A 21,388-nucleotide genomic window follows, 5' to 3' on the forward strand; every position below is an offset into this window, starting at 1 on the left:
TTAGGTCAGTGTGTTGCGGATTACCTTTATGCACATGACAAATATGCTTCAGAAAATAGAGGTGTTACACACAGCAAACAGGGCAAATAAGTAACTCCTTTTCCTTAAAGCATTTTAAAGACTAAGTTCCATAAAGTTACTAAATTTCGTACAGGGTCAGCAAACTGCCTTGTAATTTCATAAAGATGAGGCGTCTCAAATAGCTAACTTAAAATAATAAAACAAAGCATTACAGACCTTATAATGAAAACCAAACTTTGTGGCAATTATGCTAACAAGGTCATCCAGTTACTGGTCACAGCTGTGGAATGTACCCAGAAAGCTGTGATCAGAGTTATAAAAATATCTTCTATGTCCCTGTTCCACTGTAATACAATCTTAACCAACTCATTTAGTATAGCACAAATATACTAACAAGATGCAGACATTTATAATTTACCTATATCCTTTAGAAGAAAAAACATTTGTTTTTCTAGAGGCCAGTTACGTCACTTAGATCGGAGTATTGGAATCATAGGACTTTCAATATACCCACTGATGTAAAGGTTGTTTTCACTTTTATGAATAAAAACTCTTCACTTATGCCCCAGAGATGAAAGAAAAATCAGGTGAATGTAGCTTGACCTGCATTGTTCATATATAGAGGCAATGTGCAGTCTTTTTGAATATTGTTTTTTAGATATATGCATAAAAGAGATCAGTTTGATATAGCTTCACTCCTCTTTTTCATAATGCAAGACGATAGATCCCATTTATGAAGCAGTGGTAGGGCCTTACTCCAGCCACACAGCTACTCCAAATACAAGCACAGTAATGACTCCCAAACCAAGAAGAGAAGATCCATCCAATTCAATAAATGGGGGAAAAAAGTTGTGAGTAGGAAAGCCCAGTCATGTGACCTGTCAAAGTCTCCTCAAATCATGTAGTTTTCCTTACATCGTTAAGCAGAGTGTGCCCCACAGGACACCACAGGCTCCATACCATAGCCTACAATTCATAAATAAACTCAAATAATGCAGTTGTAGTGTAAAGTAAACTCTGCAGAGTCCAGTGGAGGGAGTATCCACTTTGTGCTATAAATATGCATCTATAAATGAGCCAACTCACTGAAAGCCATATATGGCTTTGACAGCTGATGTCTCAACAGTTATAAAACTTATGCTATTTAAGAGCATAAGATCAGTGACTCTCCCAGGTCTCTGTCTCCTCATTGGCTCATACAGCAGTGGGAGCCATTGGCTTCTACTTCTCTCTATCACAGCAAGTAACCCAATGAGGAGAGAGTGGGAGTGGGGCGTGGGTGTGGGGCCAAGCTGAACTCCATGTGTGCATGGATACTGTCCATTCACAGGAGCGTGCCTGCTTGAGTGCCCCCATGGCCAGCAGCTAGCTACTGGGGGCACTCAGCAGGGGGGAGGATCCAGGAACACTGGGGGACCCAAAAAGAAGAAAATTGGGGTTGCTCTGTGCAAATCAGCGCAGGTAAGTATAACAAGTTTGTAAAAAAAAAAAATGTAACCTTTAGAACTGCTTTAAAGAATACAAAAAAATACAAATAGATGCAATTTATTTGATGCAATAAGCTAAATAATAAACTCAAATAAAGAATAATTTGCGGCAAAAAGTATACCAAGGACGAAACTGTTGTACGCACGACAAAACTGTTGAATAGTGAATAAGGTGTTGCATTGGTTTGGCTTCCCAGACATTATCCACTTGCCATCCAGCGTAGGCACTGTGTTGTTTTTTTGTACAGCCAGCGATCGGCTTTCATATAAAAGTGATTTGGGCGATTTTACTGCCGCCCAAACACTTTTATATACTGTAGCTGGCATCGCTGCCATGGTAAGCAGTAAGGACAGCTGCCCATGAGGAGATGGGGGATCATTTGTTGCCTGATCTCCTCTGTGATGAATGATCCCAGAAGCTACACAGATTTAGTTACTTCTGGTTTCAGAGTCATTATTTCCTGGCTGTTACAGGCAGGCAAGAAGCTGATCAAACACAATTTGTGTTTGATCAGCTGTTTTGAAGGGCAAGGGAGACATGCGGGGTTTAAAAGACCTCTGGTGTCTCTATAAAGCATACCCGTCCCAGCCCAAAGCTATCACTTCTATTGATAGCAATAAAGTTATATATAAAAAAAAAAAGTTAAAATGAGCAAGAAAATAAAATGAAATAAATATAAATAATACAAAAAAAGTAAAAGCACCCCTGTCCCCCTGAGCATACACACAAATGCAAACACAAATACAAACACGTATGACCAGCACACATCTTTAAATAATGTGAGGAATCACGGTGAATGTAAGACTAAAAGCAATAATTCTAGGACCATAATTAATCATGGACTCTAAACTGATAACCTGTAAAGGATTTTAAAGCATCACCTGCATCACATGGACACTTTTAGGTACTCTAGTTTGTTGTAATTTCACAGGCATGCCCAATTCTAAATCTTCACATGTTTTAAATCTATTTACTCAATACAACATTATCTTTTTATTCCATCAGAAAATGGGTATTATATTGTGTTTGTGTGCAGGAAAATTCATTTAGGTGTATTTTTTCCTAAGAATTTGTATGATAAATGGCTGCAGAAATATCATACATAATATATATTGCAACGCCCACCATTGTATACTCCAGGGCCTCTGCTCTCAGAAAATATATAATGTTTGGTGGTTCTAAGCAATTTTCTGGCAAAAAAAATAAACGCTGATTTTAACATGTACAGTATGTTAAAAATGTGAAAATTGCCCTGGTAGGCAAGCAGTTAATAAGCAAACTTTAGAAGATTATGTTGAGTATCCTTAGCACATCAGCATAACCAGACAATGGACATTCAAATATTTATGGAATCCTAAAGAGGTCGTAAACCCTGGTGAAAGAAAAAAAAAACCTGTAATGCCGCGTACACACGATCAGACTATCTGGTGGACTTAGTCCGGCAGACAATCTTATTAAAGGGGGCTCCCGGATTCTGATAAGCCCCCCCGCCCGCATACCCCGACAACCAGGGGCCAGGGTTGTCGGGAAGAGGCCCCTGTCCTCATCAACATTGGGACAAGGTGCTTTGTGGTGGGGGGGCCGCATGCCCCCCCCTTCCCTAAAGAACCCCCCCATGTTGAGGGCACGTGGCCCAGTACGGCTCGCTCGTCCCAGCCCCCCTTCCTGACGGCTGGGCTACGTGCTCAGATAAGGGTCTGCTATGGACTTTGGGGGGGGGCCCCCACGCAGTTTTTTCGGAGTAGGGGGTTCCCCTTTAAATCCATACCAGGTAAAGGGACTAGCAAGGTGTCAATCTCGTCGATGGAAGTGTCGAAATTGACTTCCTTTGCTAGTTCCGTCTACCTGGAGCCACATTCAAAATGAACGGACTTTACTCCGTGTGTGGGCAAGTCCGTTCTTTTCAAAAGTCCGGCGGACTAGCACACAGACGGGCGGATTGTCCGTCGGACTATCGAGTCAATTTTGAGTCAAGACTTCTTTCAAAGTCCACCAGACTTTTGGGAAGAAAAAGTCCACCGGAGCCCACACATGGGCGAATTGTCTGCCGGACTCTGGTCCGCCGGATAGTCCGATTGTGTGTATGCCGCATAAGACAAAGGCATAATGAGCTGGTATGCATCGCATACTGCACATTATGAAATACTTACCTTAGAACGAAGCCCTCCAGCGGGGCCTGCACATCACTGAGAGAGCTGACATATTCTCCAGTGTTTTATTCTGGGTTGGCGGGCTCCACGCTGTGAGTGGCCAGAGCCGCGATGGCGTCACTCCCACATGGTAATTGAAGGTCCTGCATGGTAAGCCAGACCCTCTGTAAAAATCTCCTAAACTGTGCAAGTTTAGGTGATATTCACAGTACCTACAGGTAAGTCTTACCTGTAGGTACAAGTAAAAAATTGAAGTCTACTTCCTCTTTAAACAGAAGTAAATATGCTTTAAAGTCCAACCAAGCTTTCATTTTAGTTAGCAAAATACATTTCAATTGCATCAAAACAAAAGGGCTCTTTTTACTACCCTCTAAAAAGTGATCTATGATGGATAGCTTTTCAGAGAAGCTGGTTCATGGTTGCAGTGCATTCCCATTGACCTCAATGGATGAGCGTGGCAGGTGTTGCCGGATGTCAAATTCTGCAAATTAAATTGTGTTACAAAGCAATGCGTCATAACCATGGTATTTGAACTCTGGCTACAATGTTAGGATTTAGGTCGATGCAAAAAAAGTAAATCAACCTCCTGTCTTTACTACCCCTTTGCAATTTGAAATAGCCTTTACAGCCTAAAAATAAAAGCCTGTCTCCTGCCATTGTGTGGCAGAGAAGGACTCTTGCACTTTGTGTGGAAGCAGTGGCCTGCAGAGCTCTAGCTTCCGGCTGACTCAAATGAGAGGCTACTGCTTCAACACAGAGACCACGGGTGCCTCTCTACAACATGATGGCAAGGGACAGGCTTTTCTACTTGAGCTGTGGATGCTTTCTAAAGAAAACAAACTGTAACACCTCATTTACCCTGGCAATAACATACTTGTATTTATATGCATTATTCATATGAAGGACATTTCTAAATGCATTGAATGCATGTAATATTCTTTTTTTATGAGGATTATTTACAGTTTTGCTGTGTTTAAAGAAAATAGAATTTTGTGCATCCAGGGGAAGAATAGATACATTTAATGTGTCAAAATCCATGCAAACTATAAAGCCAAAACAGTGGGCAAAACCAACATGTCTGGTTTTATAATATATATATATATATATATATATATATATATTAAAGGGGGGGTGTGTGTGCGCTCACTTTCAAAAAACAAAAAATGCCAAACAATATTCTAAATAATGACTCAGTGTGAGTCAATGTGGAATATGTGAAACAGCACAACAAATAAATATGTGAACATATAAATAAAATAAAATGAGTGGATTACTACAGACAAAAGATGAATAGTGACTAAGTGCAAAATGAAACAGAAATTGCTGCATCCATACACGATGCATAGACCGTATGCATAAACTATTAGAAATAAAATCACATAAGTGAATTATAGCAGCAAACAGTGAAATACAATATGGTACGGACCATATATGTGAAACACAAGTGCTATCAGTGCATCAGGTTAAAGTGTCCCAAAAAGATGCAAACATGCAACTCAAAAAATCGCAGCAGCAAAATCAAATTAAAGTGCAGTGTGCCAAAACAGGGGACGTTCCTCTGGTAGGTGATCCGTGCCAGTGGTGCTAGCGCTGGGTAATCACCTCCCCGCTGCAAGATAAGCAGCGTAAAATCACACGAGACAACCAGGTAACAGAGGGTAATCCAGGGGGTAGCTGTACAGCAGAATCTTGGGAATGGCACAAATGTCTCCAATCTCCTCGTATATGGTCACCGGGCTCAGAGGAATAAATCAAAAGGTACCGCCATAGTGTAGTAGTTTAAAACGCTATTTTATTAAACAAAAAATATCTACTCACAGACAAATGAAAACACAGGCACAGCAGATCGCCGAGCGTCTTGCCCGGATGTGGACTTCACTTCCGGTTCCGGCACTTTAATTTGATTTTGCTGCTGCGATTTTTTGAGTTGCATGTTTGCATCTTTTTGGGACACTTTAACCTGATGCACTGATAGCACTTGTGTTTCACATATATGGTCCGTACCATATTGTATTTCACTGTTTGCTGCTATAATTCACTTATGTGATTTTATTTCTAATAGTTTATGCATACGGTCTATGCATCGTGTATGGATGCAGCAATTTCTATTTCATTTTGCACTTAGTCACTATTCATCTTTTGTCTGTAGTAATCCACTCATTTTATTTTATTTATATGTTCACATATTTATTTGTTGTGCTGTTTCACATATTCCACATTGACTCACACTGAGTCATTATTTAGAATATTGTTTGGCATTTTTTGTTTTTTGAAAGTGAGCGCACACACACCCCCCCTTTAATTTATCTTATACATTGAGAGTTCACTCATACAGTGATTGCTGCTGCTTTCCATTTACCTTCCCCAAATTTTTTCCATAGAGCGCGGAAGCTCATTGATATACATATATATATATATATATATATATATATATATATATATATATATATATATATATATATATATATATATCAAATATATCTGTGCACAACAAAATATATTTCTGCTGTATTTACCTCAATAAAAATAATAAAAGATTCACTGATTACACAAATATAAAGTATAATCAAAAGTTAACTGATACAATTGCTCACAAATAGCTCAAACAGCTGCTAACGCATTGGAATGAAACTTGTGCCTACTTTTTTTTGTTATACTTTCCAAATAATTTTCCTGCATTCAAATAAAACTCTGCTAACCATGCTAGTGAGACTATATTCTAAGACTGCACACCTTTTGCTTTGATTCAGCAAAAGGTGTGCAGTCTTAGAATATAGGATATATTTAGTTGGGCTTTAAAAACAAGCACCTCACTGATCTCTGTAGTTACTGCCAAGTCATTGCTGGCTGGGGAAAGCTAAGCTACTGAGAGAAAGTGACAGTAAGTCCCGGTTCATACCAGTGCGATCACAGACATTGCATGTGATTTGCACTGCACTGCTGTGCAGATTACATGCAATATCTGTGCAATGCAAATTCAACTATACAGGTGGTATGGCTGTATGGATGTACTTGCGTCGCATTTGGACCAAAATCCTGCAGAATTCTTTTTTTTTGTCTGCACTAGAATCAGTTCACACCCATGCAATCTGATTCCTGTCTATATTCACAGTTCGAACTGCGATATGCGAACTGATCTGGGGGTGTCATTAACTTTCTATTGACACAAGTCACAAAGCTCTATGCGAACAGTGGTCCGTATAGGGCTTTGTGACTTGCCTGCGAGTTCTATGCAATGTGGAAACCCGCACAGGATTCGTGCTGGTTACCACGTCATGCTGTTGTAAACTGACACTAAAACAGGGACTGAAAATTTTATAGCCATACATTTATTAGCCCTGCAATGTATATGTTGATATCGCAGGCCTGCCTATAGTCTGGAACTTTAGAGAGCCTGCTGAAGCAGGGAGTCGGGTAACAAACATAAGCATTAACCCTTGTACAGTGGGTGTGTTTGGGGGGGGGGCAGGGGGGTACTTCTGTTTGGAGTTGGGCATTTTTAAGGATGAATTTCTCCTGAGTATCTGCAGCTACACAGATCAATGAGTGCTTGTTTTAAAGTATTACATAACCTCTTCCCTGGCCACAGTTCTGATTTACAGTGATTCTCAATCTGTTTCTAACATGTACACTTCAAATTATGGTAAATCTAACGAAAAAAAAAAAAAACCTATTTAGCCTGTTTAATCTTAAGGATAATTTATGGCACCAACTTAACAGGTAAAGCCATCATAACCCCCATTTGTTCTTGCTTATAGAGTTGGAAAAATGAGTTTGTAATTTGTCCTAAGGCATTCTTTCTTATAGCAAGTTGTTATAGGATTTGCACAGTTGGAATGTAAATACAAGATGGATGCAGGCAAAACAAGGACAATATGGGCATTTTACAAACTGAACCATTTACTTCCTTTAGTAATAACATTCAGGCAACCCTACTAATGTTCTAGATATTTGAAAAAAAATATATATATATATTTTGAATAACTCTCCAGTCCTTGCATTTATTTATTTTATTCACATATAGTTTGTGTGAATAGATATTCGATGATCTGATGCACACTACTATGACTGGAAAAAAAGTTTCAGGTTATTTCTTTATTGAGTATAAATTTAAAAACAATACCCCCACTCTACCTCACCATCTGCTATACCAAAATCAATACAAACTATAAAATAAGCATTTCTCTATGCAGCAGCTCAAACACTTCTGTGAAATCACAAATAATTCAATGAAAATAAAAAAATAGGGCAGTGCTCCTAAAACTTATAACCTCCCTTATCAAGTTCTCATCTACCTTTACATGCAATTTAAATATGGTACATAAAAAGTGCACAGCCCCTTTAAGAGCTCTTCATGTAGCTATCCAATATATTATACTTTAAAATCCATGCAAAAGGGGCACAGAGGAGGTTTCACGTTGGAGATGGACTGATTCACTGACAGCAAGATTTTGTATGAGAGCACATGAAATGTGAAGCAATATGGATTTTTTATTGACTATATATGGACACATACTGTATATCTCTATAATTGTGTGTTCTGGCACAGTTGTTGAATTTGCACTAGCACTTTGGTTAGTCAAGTATAATATCTTGGAGAGCCAACTGAAGGGTTCTTAAAGGGACTGCACACTTTTTATTTATTTGAATCCTTTGTAGATGAGAACATAATGTGATTGTAAAGGTTTGTTTAAAAAAAATAACAAACATGTTATACTTACCTGCTCTGTGCAAGAGTTTGCACAGAGTAGTTCTGATCCTCATTCTCTGGGGTCCCCTGGCGGTGCTCCTGGCCCCTCCTCTTCATTGGATGCCCCCTCGTAAATCAGCTTGCCATGGGGGCTCACGAGTCCTGCTGCTGCGTCCATTGACACAGACAGCAGGACTCGGCCCCACCCCCCGGTCACTGGATTTGATTGCCAATGGCTCCCGCTGCTATAAATCTGGGGTGCAGCTGCTGCACAGAAGGTTTTTTAACCTTAATGCATAGAATGCATTAAGTTGAAAAACGATGGTACTTTACAATTCCTTTAATAAGGGTCATTACATATTTTAGAAGCTCTATACTATTTTTTAAATGTATTAATTTATTACCTAAAATATAGGTGAGCCAGAACCTGTACTACAAGAGGCATATCAAGTAGCCCAACAAAAGCTGCATAGTCGTTCAAACAGCTTTGTTGGAAAGCAATCCCAATCTCTAACCTTAACTAAGTCCTCCGTATCCTACAGGCCTATACAGGCTCATCAATGTGGAACTGCAGCAAGAGGAGCTGTGAATCATGCTCTCTTACTGATCTCCCCCATGTTATGAAGCGGTACTAAAACTAACTAATATAATTCCTGCACAGCAATAAGATGATCTTCCTTCCCTATGTCAGTCCTTAATCTGTTAGCCATTTTATGCCAAACTGGCTTTGGTACATGATTGTTGGTTTTATTAATTAAGGTTCTGTAGTTTTCAAAAAAATCACTGCTAAGCACTTTTGGACAGCCTTAAAATAGTATGACAACAAAAGGTAACATGAACTATCCACCTTTGAAGTAAATGCTTGATAAAGAAAAACTTAACAAAAAAATGTTGAAAAAAAAACACATAGAACTAATAAACCAAGTTGTTACTGCATCAGAACATGGAGTAGCAGTCTTCTTGCAATACTAGAGATAACCAGTGGTAAATGAGTGGGCTGGGGGAGGGGCAGTTGCAGTTAGTAAGGGATGAGATTAAAGGTTTGGGGTCCTGCTCAAAAATTTGGAGAGAAGAAATGGGATTGGAGGGAAAATTAGGTTCCAGCACACACAGGGTATGTTTGTGTGTTAAAATATATTGCTCAACTCATTGAATGCTGTATTCTTCAAATACTGTGCATTGATATACATATATACAGCAAAACTCTACATATACAGGCTCACAATGCCTTGTGGTTTAATAACTTCACTAAAATTATTACTGAAAATGTAAAATTAGGAGGGAGAATTACATATATTCCCAATATCTTCCACACTGTTGCACTGAATGTCAAAAACGGACATAAGTAAACCACTAAAGATTCATATAACTTTTATCTATTTAACAAAATCAATATGAATGATCATAACATATCCATGCATTTCATGTGTTCTTACCTTATTGCACTTGCTGATAAATGTCCATAAGAGCCACTAGCTGATGAGCTGCTTCGTGAGTTATTGAGAATGGTAACTAAAGAGTTTGGAGATGTTCGTATCATGGTCTGAAGGTCAAAGCTGTGATCTGAGAGTGGGGATATAGACAACGTCCTTTTTCGGCTTGGCCGTGCTGTTAGTCTGGGGCTAGGGAACCTGGAACCTAAAGCAAAAGAAAAAAAAATTAATACGAAAGCCATGTTTAACTTTCAATGTGTTTAAAACATTTCTCTGGTTTAGAGCTTACAAAATTGGGAGCTAATATTCACTTATTTTATGCACCTAACAGTGGGCAAACAAGGACAAGACTGTTCAGCTGCTCCAATTTAGGTATACAACTTTACTCAGTGATAGTACAAAAGCTAATTTATTTTATAACAATTTATAGACAACTTTTTATTTCAGACTTTGAAGTAATGCTGCAAATTTCATGACAGAACCCTGAATATTCTTCTTTAAAACAGCAAACATAAAGGGTTATGTGTATATACACGACATTATTATTACAGCGCAGCCCCTGTTCTCTACAGACAGGATCAGAACAGCGAGTGGTTTTGACAAGTGCCTTCACTTTCCACCTGTGATCTACTGGCTACAATTGAGGAAAATTAGGAAGAAAAATGTATCTTCCAAAGCTTTCCTCAGGGGAGCTCTGTTTATTAATGTGCAAGCAACATGATAAATTGCTAAACAAAAGGATAAGACTTCTATGTATTAGCCCTCTCATTTCTGGTGATTTATGAATCTGACGGCTGCAGCGACATTCCCATCATTAATTCACCGCAAACAATGAAACGGTGCTGCTTAGGCCTAACCAACAAGCCTGTACCATTCTTAGAAAACGAGTGGAGCTGAAAATAAACCAACATTCAGATTGAGATACATGGTTCCTGGCCCCATTTTATTTGCCTTGCAGACTGAGACTAAAGACTTCCGAGACAAAAAAGAAAATATAGCAAAACTGTATTAAAACAGATAGGAACAAATTGAAGTAAGGTATCTTTTTTTTTTCTTTTTAGCTGAAAAATGCAGTAAACGATGCTCAATAAATGCCATGACATTTCATTGCATATTTTACTGTAGTTAGCATTTAATTTTACGTTGGCCTGCTTTTTTTTTTTTTACCTTTAAAAAGCTCTATATTGTCTATAGCAACCAAAATCTGTTGTGTTTCTGTAGTAAGTTGGAATTTACAGTTGTTCTGCAAGCTATATTAGTTTACAAAAATAAAACTATTATCATGTATAATATTATATAATTTATCTATATAATAATGAGTACAGCATATTTTTGCTTGCTAAACCCTTATCCTTATCATATGTAATGTTTGCGTAATAATATGTTGATTTCTATTTATATATGATTTGTGTTGAATAAATTTTTTTTTTTTACATAAGTGATTGATATATCTTGGAGGCTGTCAGAAATTAGTACTATATTTATCGAACACTGACTACATAGGCGTTGGCAGCACCTAAGTGCCATCTAACAAAAAAACTCCTAGTTTATAGTATATTTAAATAACTGTATGAGTAACTACTTAGTTGCGAGGCTATGATATATATATATATATATATATATATATATATATATATATATATATATATATATATATATATATATATATATATATATATATATATATCATAGGCTTCATTTTTATTCACAGCCTACAACATGTTCATTGCACCTAATTGCTAAATGGGCTGGACAAAAACACACCAGTATGTGTGTTTGTATATATATATATATATATATATATATATATATATATATATATATATATATATATATATATATGTATATATAAAACTACTTGCAAGGTTATGATATATATACACACACATACTGGTGTGTTTTTGTCCAGCCCATTTAGCAATTAGGTGCAATGAACATGTTATAGGCTGTGAATAAAAATTAATTACTCGTTTTCAAAATCAATTGTCTGCACTCCAACACCGAGGCTGCAGGTATCATTATCACTCATTTAAGTCGGATAGATGAAATAGCATGACAGCCTCAATTTTCAGCCACTCATGGCATGTAACCCCATTAAAGCCTTCCCACTATAGAGGAGATTAACATAAGTTATCCGCCGTGAATACAATTTATCTGCTGTTCAAATAAACCCTTTGGCTCTCATTATAAACACAAACACAGCAGGATTTATTTTATGCCCAGAGATAATTATCTGCTTAAAATGTTTTTCCACTTAGGCCAGCAGCAGTCTGATAAAGCTAGTGAACTTCCTGTGTCTATTACTTTTACTAGTGAGTAACATTACTGCTACAAACTAAATATTTCATTCACTGTTTGTTTTTTTAGAAATTAATTATACGGATGAAGGGTATTGTGTCTACCATTTACAAAAAAGTTTTGCGAATGTGTTTTTCATTTATATTATTTACAAATATCCTTTTGTTACAATTTTATTGTGAAAAAAGAAAGTAAGGATAAATATTCCTTTGTTAAATTTCCCATCTAGTGTACTGTATTATTTTATAAGACTAAAAACATACACAATTCAACTGTGTTTTTAGATTATTTCTCAGCACTGGTCATGTTGAAAATTTGTAAAACAATCTTAATAATTAATTGATTCTTAGCAAAGGATCGATATATATTAAGGATACAATTTTGGTCAAACTAGCTCTTAGATGAGTAAATCAGTAAGAAGCAGGCATTTCTTGTGAAAGAGTTTTGATAATATTACCTCTTTCAGAACACCAACTACAATGACTGAAAGACAATAAGCAATTCATTATCTTTGCGAAAAAATGCTGTTATTGGCTAACTGCCCATACACTGCAAAGCTGTAGAGATTTCATGTATGGTAAGTGTGAATCACAACCTCTAAAGCTAAAATAAAGTAATTCTGAAAGCAAACACTTATAATAGGTGAGCAAATTCAGCTGGAATTATGTAACATATTTTTTTCTGCATATTAATAAAATGAAGAACGTAATTCTCAGAATTTGCTACTCACCACCACTCCACAATATTCAATATTCCCCTCTGTTTCTGGTCATGTCCTTTAACCACTAAGGTCTGGGACCAAGTGATTGGCTTTATATATGGAGTAACCAACTGCTCCACTCCTAAAGGTCCCTTGTTACTGCTATTTGGGTATAGTTCTCTAGTTCTACACCTTATTATGGAATGTTTGGGGAGACGTCCCCAATAATCACAATAATCACAATGAATTTACCTTTTCTTGTTGATCACCCGCAGACCTATACTTAAGAAGTGGACTTACTCTGAAACTCTTGTTATCTCTGATATTAAAAGCGAGCTATAAATACTAATGTACAGGGCTGGTCATGGCAAAGCTTTATCTCCATCAGACATTTTGCATCTAGGCAAGGCACAACTTTATGTAACTTACATTGTTGGATTCAGAAATAACAGCCCTTTTATCCACTTTCCTGGGTTCCCTGTATGGATGCAATTTCCAATGTGGGTGGCATGCCATTAGGAATAATGGCACCTTCCAAGGGATCCTGCATTTCTCCATGTGGATGGTTGTGGCTGCAGGTATTTGTGCGGGTTCTGCAGCGGCATCACCCGCACAGATGTGAACCTAGCCTAAAGCCGACCGGCCCATCTATCTACTAGTCAATTAACTGTGCCCTTATATCTGAGTTTAACTATGACTGCAGACTCTCTTGGTTGCTTCCTTATACATTTCCTTTGTAGTTCATCTAACAACCTAGTTGGTTGTTTATGTTCCAGTCATCCCCTCCATCGGCACATGGTACATATGTATAAATGTTTTGGCTGTAGTCTAGCTTTTTTTTGTCAGATGCGACTCCCGGTTAACCCATTATTTACACTCATCTATTAATGAAAATTCTGTCTTTAATTTTGTTTGGGTGAACACTAGTTTCCATGTTATTAATGATCACATTGTCACGTCCAAATATGTATCTTAGAGATTTTATTGTATCAACGTCCATCACCCTTTATAACATTCAAAAAAATGTATTGAAAAAATTTTTCCTTTTAGCGCCACAGAATCCAACAGCCCCTATCATTAATGTGGCTTGCAAAAGGAGTAGAGGTATGGCTTGTGCTAACGGGCTTTGGCGATGCCTTACTCATCAGCTAACAGAGCAGTAACACATTGCATGGCTGTAGGGTAATTTTTTACAGCAGTGGTTAAAGTTATTGCCAAGTCGTGTTTTTCTTTAAATTAAAAAACATGTTATACTTACTTACTCTATGCAGTGTGTTTGCACAGGGCAGCCCATATCCTCCTCTTCTCAGCTCCCTCTTTGCTGCTTCTGGCCCCTCCCTCCTGTCTAATGCCCCCACAGCAAGCAGCTTGCAGTGTGTTTGCACAGGGCAGCCCATATCCTCCTCTTCTCGGGTCCCTCTTTGCTGCTTCTGGCCCCTCCCTCCTGTCCAATGCCCCCACAGCAAGCAGCAGACACACAGAGCTGCAGTTTGGCCCCACTCCCCCTCCCCTGAAAGGACAACTGACTTTGATTGACAGCAGCAGGAGCCATTGGTGCCGCTGCTGTGTCTCAGCCAATTGGAAAAGAGAGAGTCCCGGAAGGCCGAGGGACTCGTGGACATTGTTGGATAGGGATGGACCTCAGGTAAGTGTTAGGGGGGCTTTTTATCTCCATGCATAGAATCCATGAAGATAAAAAACCTTTTGACTTTACAACCACTTTAAGTCACCATAAAGGTGGAAATTCACAACACATTATTTCAATGTAAAGAAAAAAGAACAGAGATCAATATACAGTACATGATGCTGTTTAACAATAAGGGTTTAATCAAATTTTAGATTAATAGCTCTTGTTATGTTCCCCCTATTTTTTAATGTATTTCTCTAATTTTATTTGATAAATACCTGTCTGATCCTGGATTATCCCTCTCCTTCCCTATTTAGAGTGGCAACGCTATTTCAGCTGATCTTCTGATTTCGGCATCACCACTCTCACTGGCTATGTCACAGTTTTCTTCCTGGATGGACCCATTTACTTCCTATGTTCCCCACTGGAAGCCATCCTATGTGACGCTCTTTATCTGATTGCAAAGAGGTTCCAGGATAGTGACATGTCACAGTTGCCCCCACGTAACACCCCTTTTAGTAAACATGACACCACATGACCACAAAAGCATCAATGGGCTCCTTATGGCCCCAGGGTAAAGGAAGGGAATGTCCTGCTGTGGCATATGCAGAACATGTCACACACTTTAAGTGATCTCTTCCCCATCACTGGACAGGGAGGTGAAGAGATAGGGAATGGATGTCACACAACTGTACAGAAGCTTATAAAAAAGGTATTTGGATTTATTATATTACTATGCACAGTTATTCTTATAATGCTTATATTCACAAAATGGGTTTACATTCACCTTAGGCAGACCTTAAATCTAACGCAGTAAGCTTGGAAGTCCCAAGCTTGGCCTCAGAACACAGCAAAAAGTAAATGAATGTGAAGAGAAATCTTACATTTTGAAGAATAATTTAACCGCGTGCATGCCAGGGCAATTTTTCAATTTTTCACATACATGTTAATATCAGCATTTTGTTTGCTTGAAAATTACTTAGAACCCCCAAACATTATATATTTTTATGTTACACGATTTTTGAGTAGCCATTTATCAAGCACAAATTTTCAGGAAAAAATGCACTTAAATGCATTTTAGTGCACACAAACACAATATAATACCCAATTTTTTGGGCAAAATTGACAAATGATGCGTTAGGTAAATGGATGCCAAACATGTCAAGACTTAGGGTCCTTTCACACATGTGAACCATTTAGATCCGCCTGTCATTTTTTTTAGGTGGACCTGAATGGACGTTCCATGCACCTCAATGGAGCAACGGATGTCAGCGGTGACATGTCAGCTGACATCAGATCCACTCCGCTAAAACCAGACAGATGGAAATCCTATTTTCCATAGAGGAGAGCGGGGCTCATCATCCACCGGCTCAGCAGGGATCAACAGAGCGATCCATGCTGAGCAAGTCTGTGGGGCTAGCCTTCTGATTAGCATCTCTCCCCCCCCCCCCCCTTCTATGGTGGTGGTAGTCTTATACTCCCAAGTGGTGGTAAACCATATAGCAGGGATATGCAATTAGCGGACCTCCAGCTGTTGCAGAACTACAAGTCCCATGAGGCATAGCAAGACTCTGACAGCCACAAGCATGACACCCAAGGGCATTGATGGTGGAGCAGCAAATAGACTTTTATATATGAACTGCATGGATATTTATTATATGAATTCAGGACTTTATGCCCTTTACTGAATTGTTTTTTGCATGAGACACTTTGGTGAATTTGTTTCATAGCACATACAGCAATTTATATATAGAGATAACACAATATTAGCTATTGTTGATTGTTTTTGATGTATTATAATGCATTTGCACTTTAAAGAGATAGCTTCTTGTTCCATAGCACAATATCACTTTATTTAAGGTAATAACACTATCTGGGTAATTGTTACACTGTTTGCTCTCTCTCTCTCTCTCTCTATCTATATATATCTATATATATCTATATATATATATATATATATATTTATTTATTTATATATTTTTTTTTTTTATTATTATTATTTCATTGGACAGCATGCCATTCTTTAAGAGTTTATTGACAAACCACATTGACTAGAATTGTCCATAGACAACTCTTCAAAAGCTTTTACAGGTTAATAGTTTAGAGTAAAACATGAGCTATGGAGCTAAAATGATTGCCCTAACTGACATTTGCAGTGATACTACACATGTGCAGTGCAATCACTATTTACATATGTGGGCTGAACCTACATGAAGGGGTGCATTTAAATCATTTGTTATTAATTATATTTAAAATAAAAATGTTATACTTTTTTATTCATTTAAATGTATTGCTATTACAAACGGTGAACAAGCTTCTTGTGACAAGTGTATTTTAAGAAGAAATCAGGGGTCTATTAGACCCCTGACCCCTCTACTTTTCAAAGCATCTGATGAAACACACCCAGGGAAACACAGCACTGAAACCAAACTCTGGATGAAGAAACTGTACCATGACTTGTATAGCTGCTTGCTGCTGAGTCCATATATACGAAGCCTCTGGGTAGCAATGAATCCCCAGCACTTAATAATTACAAAAGCCTATACAGCTCTCTGTCTTCCAGATGCCTGATGAGAAATGTATATCACTTGGCTTCCTACCCCAAATCTGGCCAGCCTTCCTTCCCAGCTCCTTAAGAAAACATTGTATATTTTAAGATAACAATAAATTCTGATCCCCAGCACTTCCCGGACATAAGAAGCTGTCTTCCACGTGCATTATAGGAGTCTGATGTAATTGGGTTCCCTACGCCATATCGGTTCAGACTTCTGATATAAAAATGCATTTTCCCCTTGACCATAATGTTCTGTGATATTTCACAATTCTGCAAACCAAACAAACTATGCTTATAGAATAAGGGTGTGCAAAGACTGCTTATATAGATGTCCACCTGATCACTGCAAAACATCTTTACAGTCCTAAATAACTTAAGAGAAACATGTTATAAAAGAGGTATGCAGGGTGCCAGGGTGCCATTGCCAACTCCAACAGAATTCTTGTCATGAATGCTTGTTCATGTTTATTACTTACGAAATAAGCATAATGGCTTGAAAACTAGTGTTTTAAAAAGGAGTAATCAGCCTCAATATTTCTCACAAGTTTCATTTAAAGGTTAACTCCTTCCAAATCCAACAGTTTTTTTTTTTTTGTGATGACACTTTAACTTTGGCAGCTCATTATACCACTATATATATATATATATATATATATATATATATATATATATATGAGCTATATTACGGAACTGTTGTGACAATAGTATGGAAATGGAAACTGGGGAAGGGGTGTCACATTAGTGGAATCTCCAACAGATAAAAGAAGCCAACATTATTAACCCCTAAAATAACTGACATATCAGTTTTGAACTGAAAACCTACAGCATGAAAAAAGTGGTTAGATTTTAATACATTTTTTTATGTAAAGCTATCCAAATGAAGGAACATTTTTTTTTTCAGTTAAAAGACAAATGGATCTGAGACCTGTAATTTTTCCAATCACAGGACTTGCACAATTCTTTTTATTTTTATGAACACATTCCATTGAAGTTTTCCACCATGAAGTATGATATTTGTGGTTGAAATTCAATTTTTTTATATTTTACTGTGCCTATATTTACTTGTCATTTATTCCACTAATTAGCGCAAGCAATGCTATTTATTAGAACTGCACGGGGACACACAGGTAGAGATTACTTTTTCATGCAAAACGTGCAATGATCCCTTCATTTATGGAGCACAAACAATTATATCAGACCAATATCTGAATTTGGGCAGATAGCAATTTTTCATATAATTCTCAGTTTCTGTTGATAAGGCATAGGTGAGTAAAGATAACTGCACTACCTATTACTGTCTTGTAAATACCAGACAACATCCAATCAATAGTGAATGTGTATGTCAAGTGATGAGAGATTTATCTGAGGTCTTTGAACAATCTGATTCCTCTATGTATGGCTATTTAAGTCACATAAGGAAATCAGATTATGGCTAAAAAAGAGAATACCAAAAAACCTGGCAGAATCAGAACTTTTTACTTTAATCATGAGTGATGCCAGCCATAGACAATATCTGATTTATTATGCAATTGATAGTCTCTTAAAAGATTCGGTACAAGCCACTGATAAACTAGAGAACGTCAAAAGTATGTAGGTATGGTAGTTCATCACTGATGATGGGGATTAGGGAAGGAAGTAGAGAGAGGTAAAGTTACATATTTTTAAACCATGGGAAACTAAAGGTCATATTTCAGCCAACTTAGGGATGCAGAGCATTTGTTGGCTGCTGCTACTGCTATGTTCACTTCATTTTCCAGCTTGATTCTGTTATGCTTACTATGGGGCTGTTCACTTTGCAAGGGAATTTTCACTTTGCAAATGAAACTTCCCTTAGTTTTGTGAATGAGGTGAAGCTCTTCTGACTTGCATCATCCAATACTGTCAAGCAAAAACACAGTATTTTTTATTCCTTTGCATGTGATTGGGAATTATTTGCAAAGTGAATTTTCACCACAATTACTAAGCTAAAAGAAAAAATCCTTTGCGAAATTAACAGTTTATTTTCCTTTAGTAAATTTCCCTCATTTAATAAGGCTCAAATTCATAAGACAGTGAGGGGGGGAGGGTGTCTAATAAATCTGGCCTGTGAAAATCTGGTGTAGTTTTGCATAGAAACCAATCAGCTTCCAGGTTTTATTGTCAAAGCTTAATTGAACAAACTGAACTTAGAAGCTGATTGGCTACCATGCGTGTAGACACACAGGTATACACCTGGCCAGTCAAATAGGCTTTATTAGGTTGGTCCTAAGGATCCAGATTCACTGCAGCGATGGAAACTCCGCACAATCAATCACAGAAGCATTGGATGTAGCCAATAGTGAACAAATGGAGGAATGCACCTCACCAGGAATTTATAAAAGAAGGAAAGAAAGGGGCCACATAGTGTAATTACATGCTCCCACTATAAAACAAGCGCTGTATGGAACATCGCTGCAGTGAATCTGGAACCTTAGGACCAACCTACGCCTTCTGGTAAGCAGCCAATGCTTATGGTGGTGGATTCATCTTGTCACTTAATTTTTTGGACACTTATTCACACATTTGTTAATTGCTTTTAAATAATCACTCATCACCTTTGGATGTCACAATCCGGACTTTCGTTTTATTGAGAAATAAAGAAAAAGACTTCAGAATTTTTGCTTTATTGTGGACTTTTTGAACTAATCTGTTATATGTCACAGTATATGATTTTTAGTTACATGTCACAGTATATGATCTTCAGTTATCATATATGTTATTGATTTACTCTATCAAGTTCTATTAAAAACTAGTCCCAGCCCCCTGCTGCTTTCCATTGGCTAAAACCAAAACACCTGAACCTTAAATACATATATAAAATGCTAAAAATACACTTCTAAAATACTAATTTATGCACGTAAAAACACCTAAATAAAAACACCTGAAAACCCTTAAATATTGCTGTGTTCTGGCGTGAATGCACACTAATGCCGCATACACACGATCAGACAATCCGCCGGACTTTCCGACGGAGGTCCGCCGGACTTTCCAAATGAACAGACTTGTCCACACATGGACTAAAGTCCGTTCATTTTGAACGTGACTTCAGGTACGACGGGACTAGAGAAGGAGGTCAATCTTGTCACCTCCATCGGCGAGATTGACACCTTGCTAGCCCCGCCGCCTAGTATTGATTTTAAGGGGATTCCCTACGCCGAAAAAACGGCGTGGGGGTGCCCCCAAAGTCCATACCAGACCCTTATCCGAGCACGCAGCCTGGCCGGTCAGGAAAGGGGATGGGGACGAGCGAGCGCTCCTCCCTTCTGAACCGTACCAGGCTGCGTACCATCAACATGGGGGGTGTGCTTTGGGGAAGGGGGGCCTGCGGTCCCCCCACCGCAAAGCACCTTGTTCCCATGTTGATGAGGACAAGGGCCTCTTTCCGACAACCCTGGCCGTTGGTTGTCGGGGTCTGCGGGCGGGGGGCTTATTGGAATCCGGGAGCCCCCTTTAATAAGGGGGCCCCCAGATCCCGGCCCCCACCCTATGTGAATGAGTATCCATTCACCTGGGGGGAAAAGGTGGTAATAAAAAAACACACAACACAGGTTTTTAAAGTAGTTTATTAGTCAGCTCTGGGGGTCTTCTTCCGACTTCGGGGGTCTTCTCGCCAGGCTCCTCCGCTATCTTCAGCTCTTTTGCCGCTCTTTTGCTAGCGGAGGAGCCCGGCTTTCTCGTTCGTGGTCGTTGGCCGTCCGGGGGTCTTCTTCAGACTTTGGGGGTCTTCTTCTGACTTCTCCGTGCTTTTCAGCCTCTTCTGGGGGGGGGGGGCACTCGCTCGTCTCCACCTCCTTTCCTGACCGGCCAGGCTGCGTGCTTGGATAAGGGTCTGGTATTGGCTTTGGGGGGACCCCACGCCGTTTTTTCCATACCAGGTGACGGGGTTAGTAAGGCATCAATCTTGGTGGAGGCAGCGACATTGACTTCCTTCTCTAGTCCCGTCGTACCTCAAGTCACGTTCAAAATGAACGGACTTTACTCCGTGTGGGCAAGTCCATTCATTTGGAAAGTCCGGCAGACTAGCACACAGACGAGTGTATTGTCCGCTGGACAGCTGAGTCCAGCGGACAATTTTAAGTCAAGTCTTCTTTCAAAGTCTGCCGGACTTTTGGGAAGTCCCACAAAATTGCCCGACAGACCAGAGTCCGATCGTGTGTACGCGGCATAACTCTTCCAGTGAGGTGACTTATTCCAATGGCTTTGCAGAAATCTTAAAGCGGAGTTCCACCCACATTATTTTTTATTAATCTCATTTTGTAAATGATGATGTCAGTAAAACCGCCGCTGTATTTCCTGTTTTTTCTGAAAAAACAAACCTTTGTCTTTCCTTTGCTGCACGTTTCTATCTTGCTTCTGGGCATGTGAAGCCCACTGGGTCTCTTTCCCAGGATAAGGTGCATTACACACAG

The 21,388-nt window shown here is 38.6% G+C and overlaps 1 protein-coding gene across 1 annotated transcript in view; it reads right to left on the reverse strand.

Annotated features, from left to right (window-relative positions):
• The window catches only part of GLI3 (GLI family zinc finger 3), a 313,436-nt gene that overhangs the window by 98,480 nt on the left and 193,568 nt on the right, over positions 1–21,388 (reverse strand). Inside the window, exon 7 of the mRNA XM_077491685.1 lies at positions 9,786–9,987. Coding sequence (XP_077347811.1) covers positions 9,786–9,987 — 202 coding nt within the window. The remainder of the gene's footprint in view (positions 1–9,785; positions 9,988–21,388) is intronic.

This window comes from Lithobates pipiens, unplaced genomic scaffold, assembly GCF_037356315.1.
Source record: "Lithobates pipiens isolate NorthernLeopardFrog02 unplaced genomic scaffold, aLitPip1_a1.2 Scaffold_19, whole genome shotgun sequence".
NCBI lineage: Eukaryota > Metazoa > Chordata > Amphibia > Anura > Ranidae > Lithobates > Lithobates pipiens.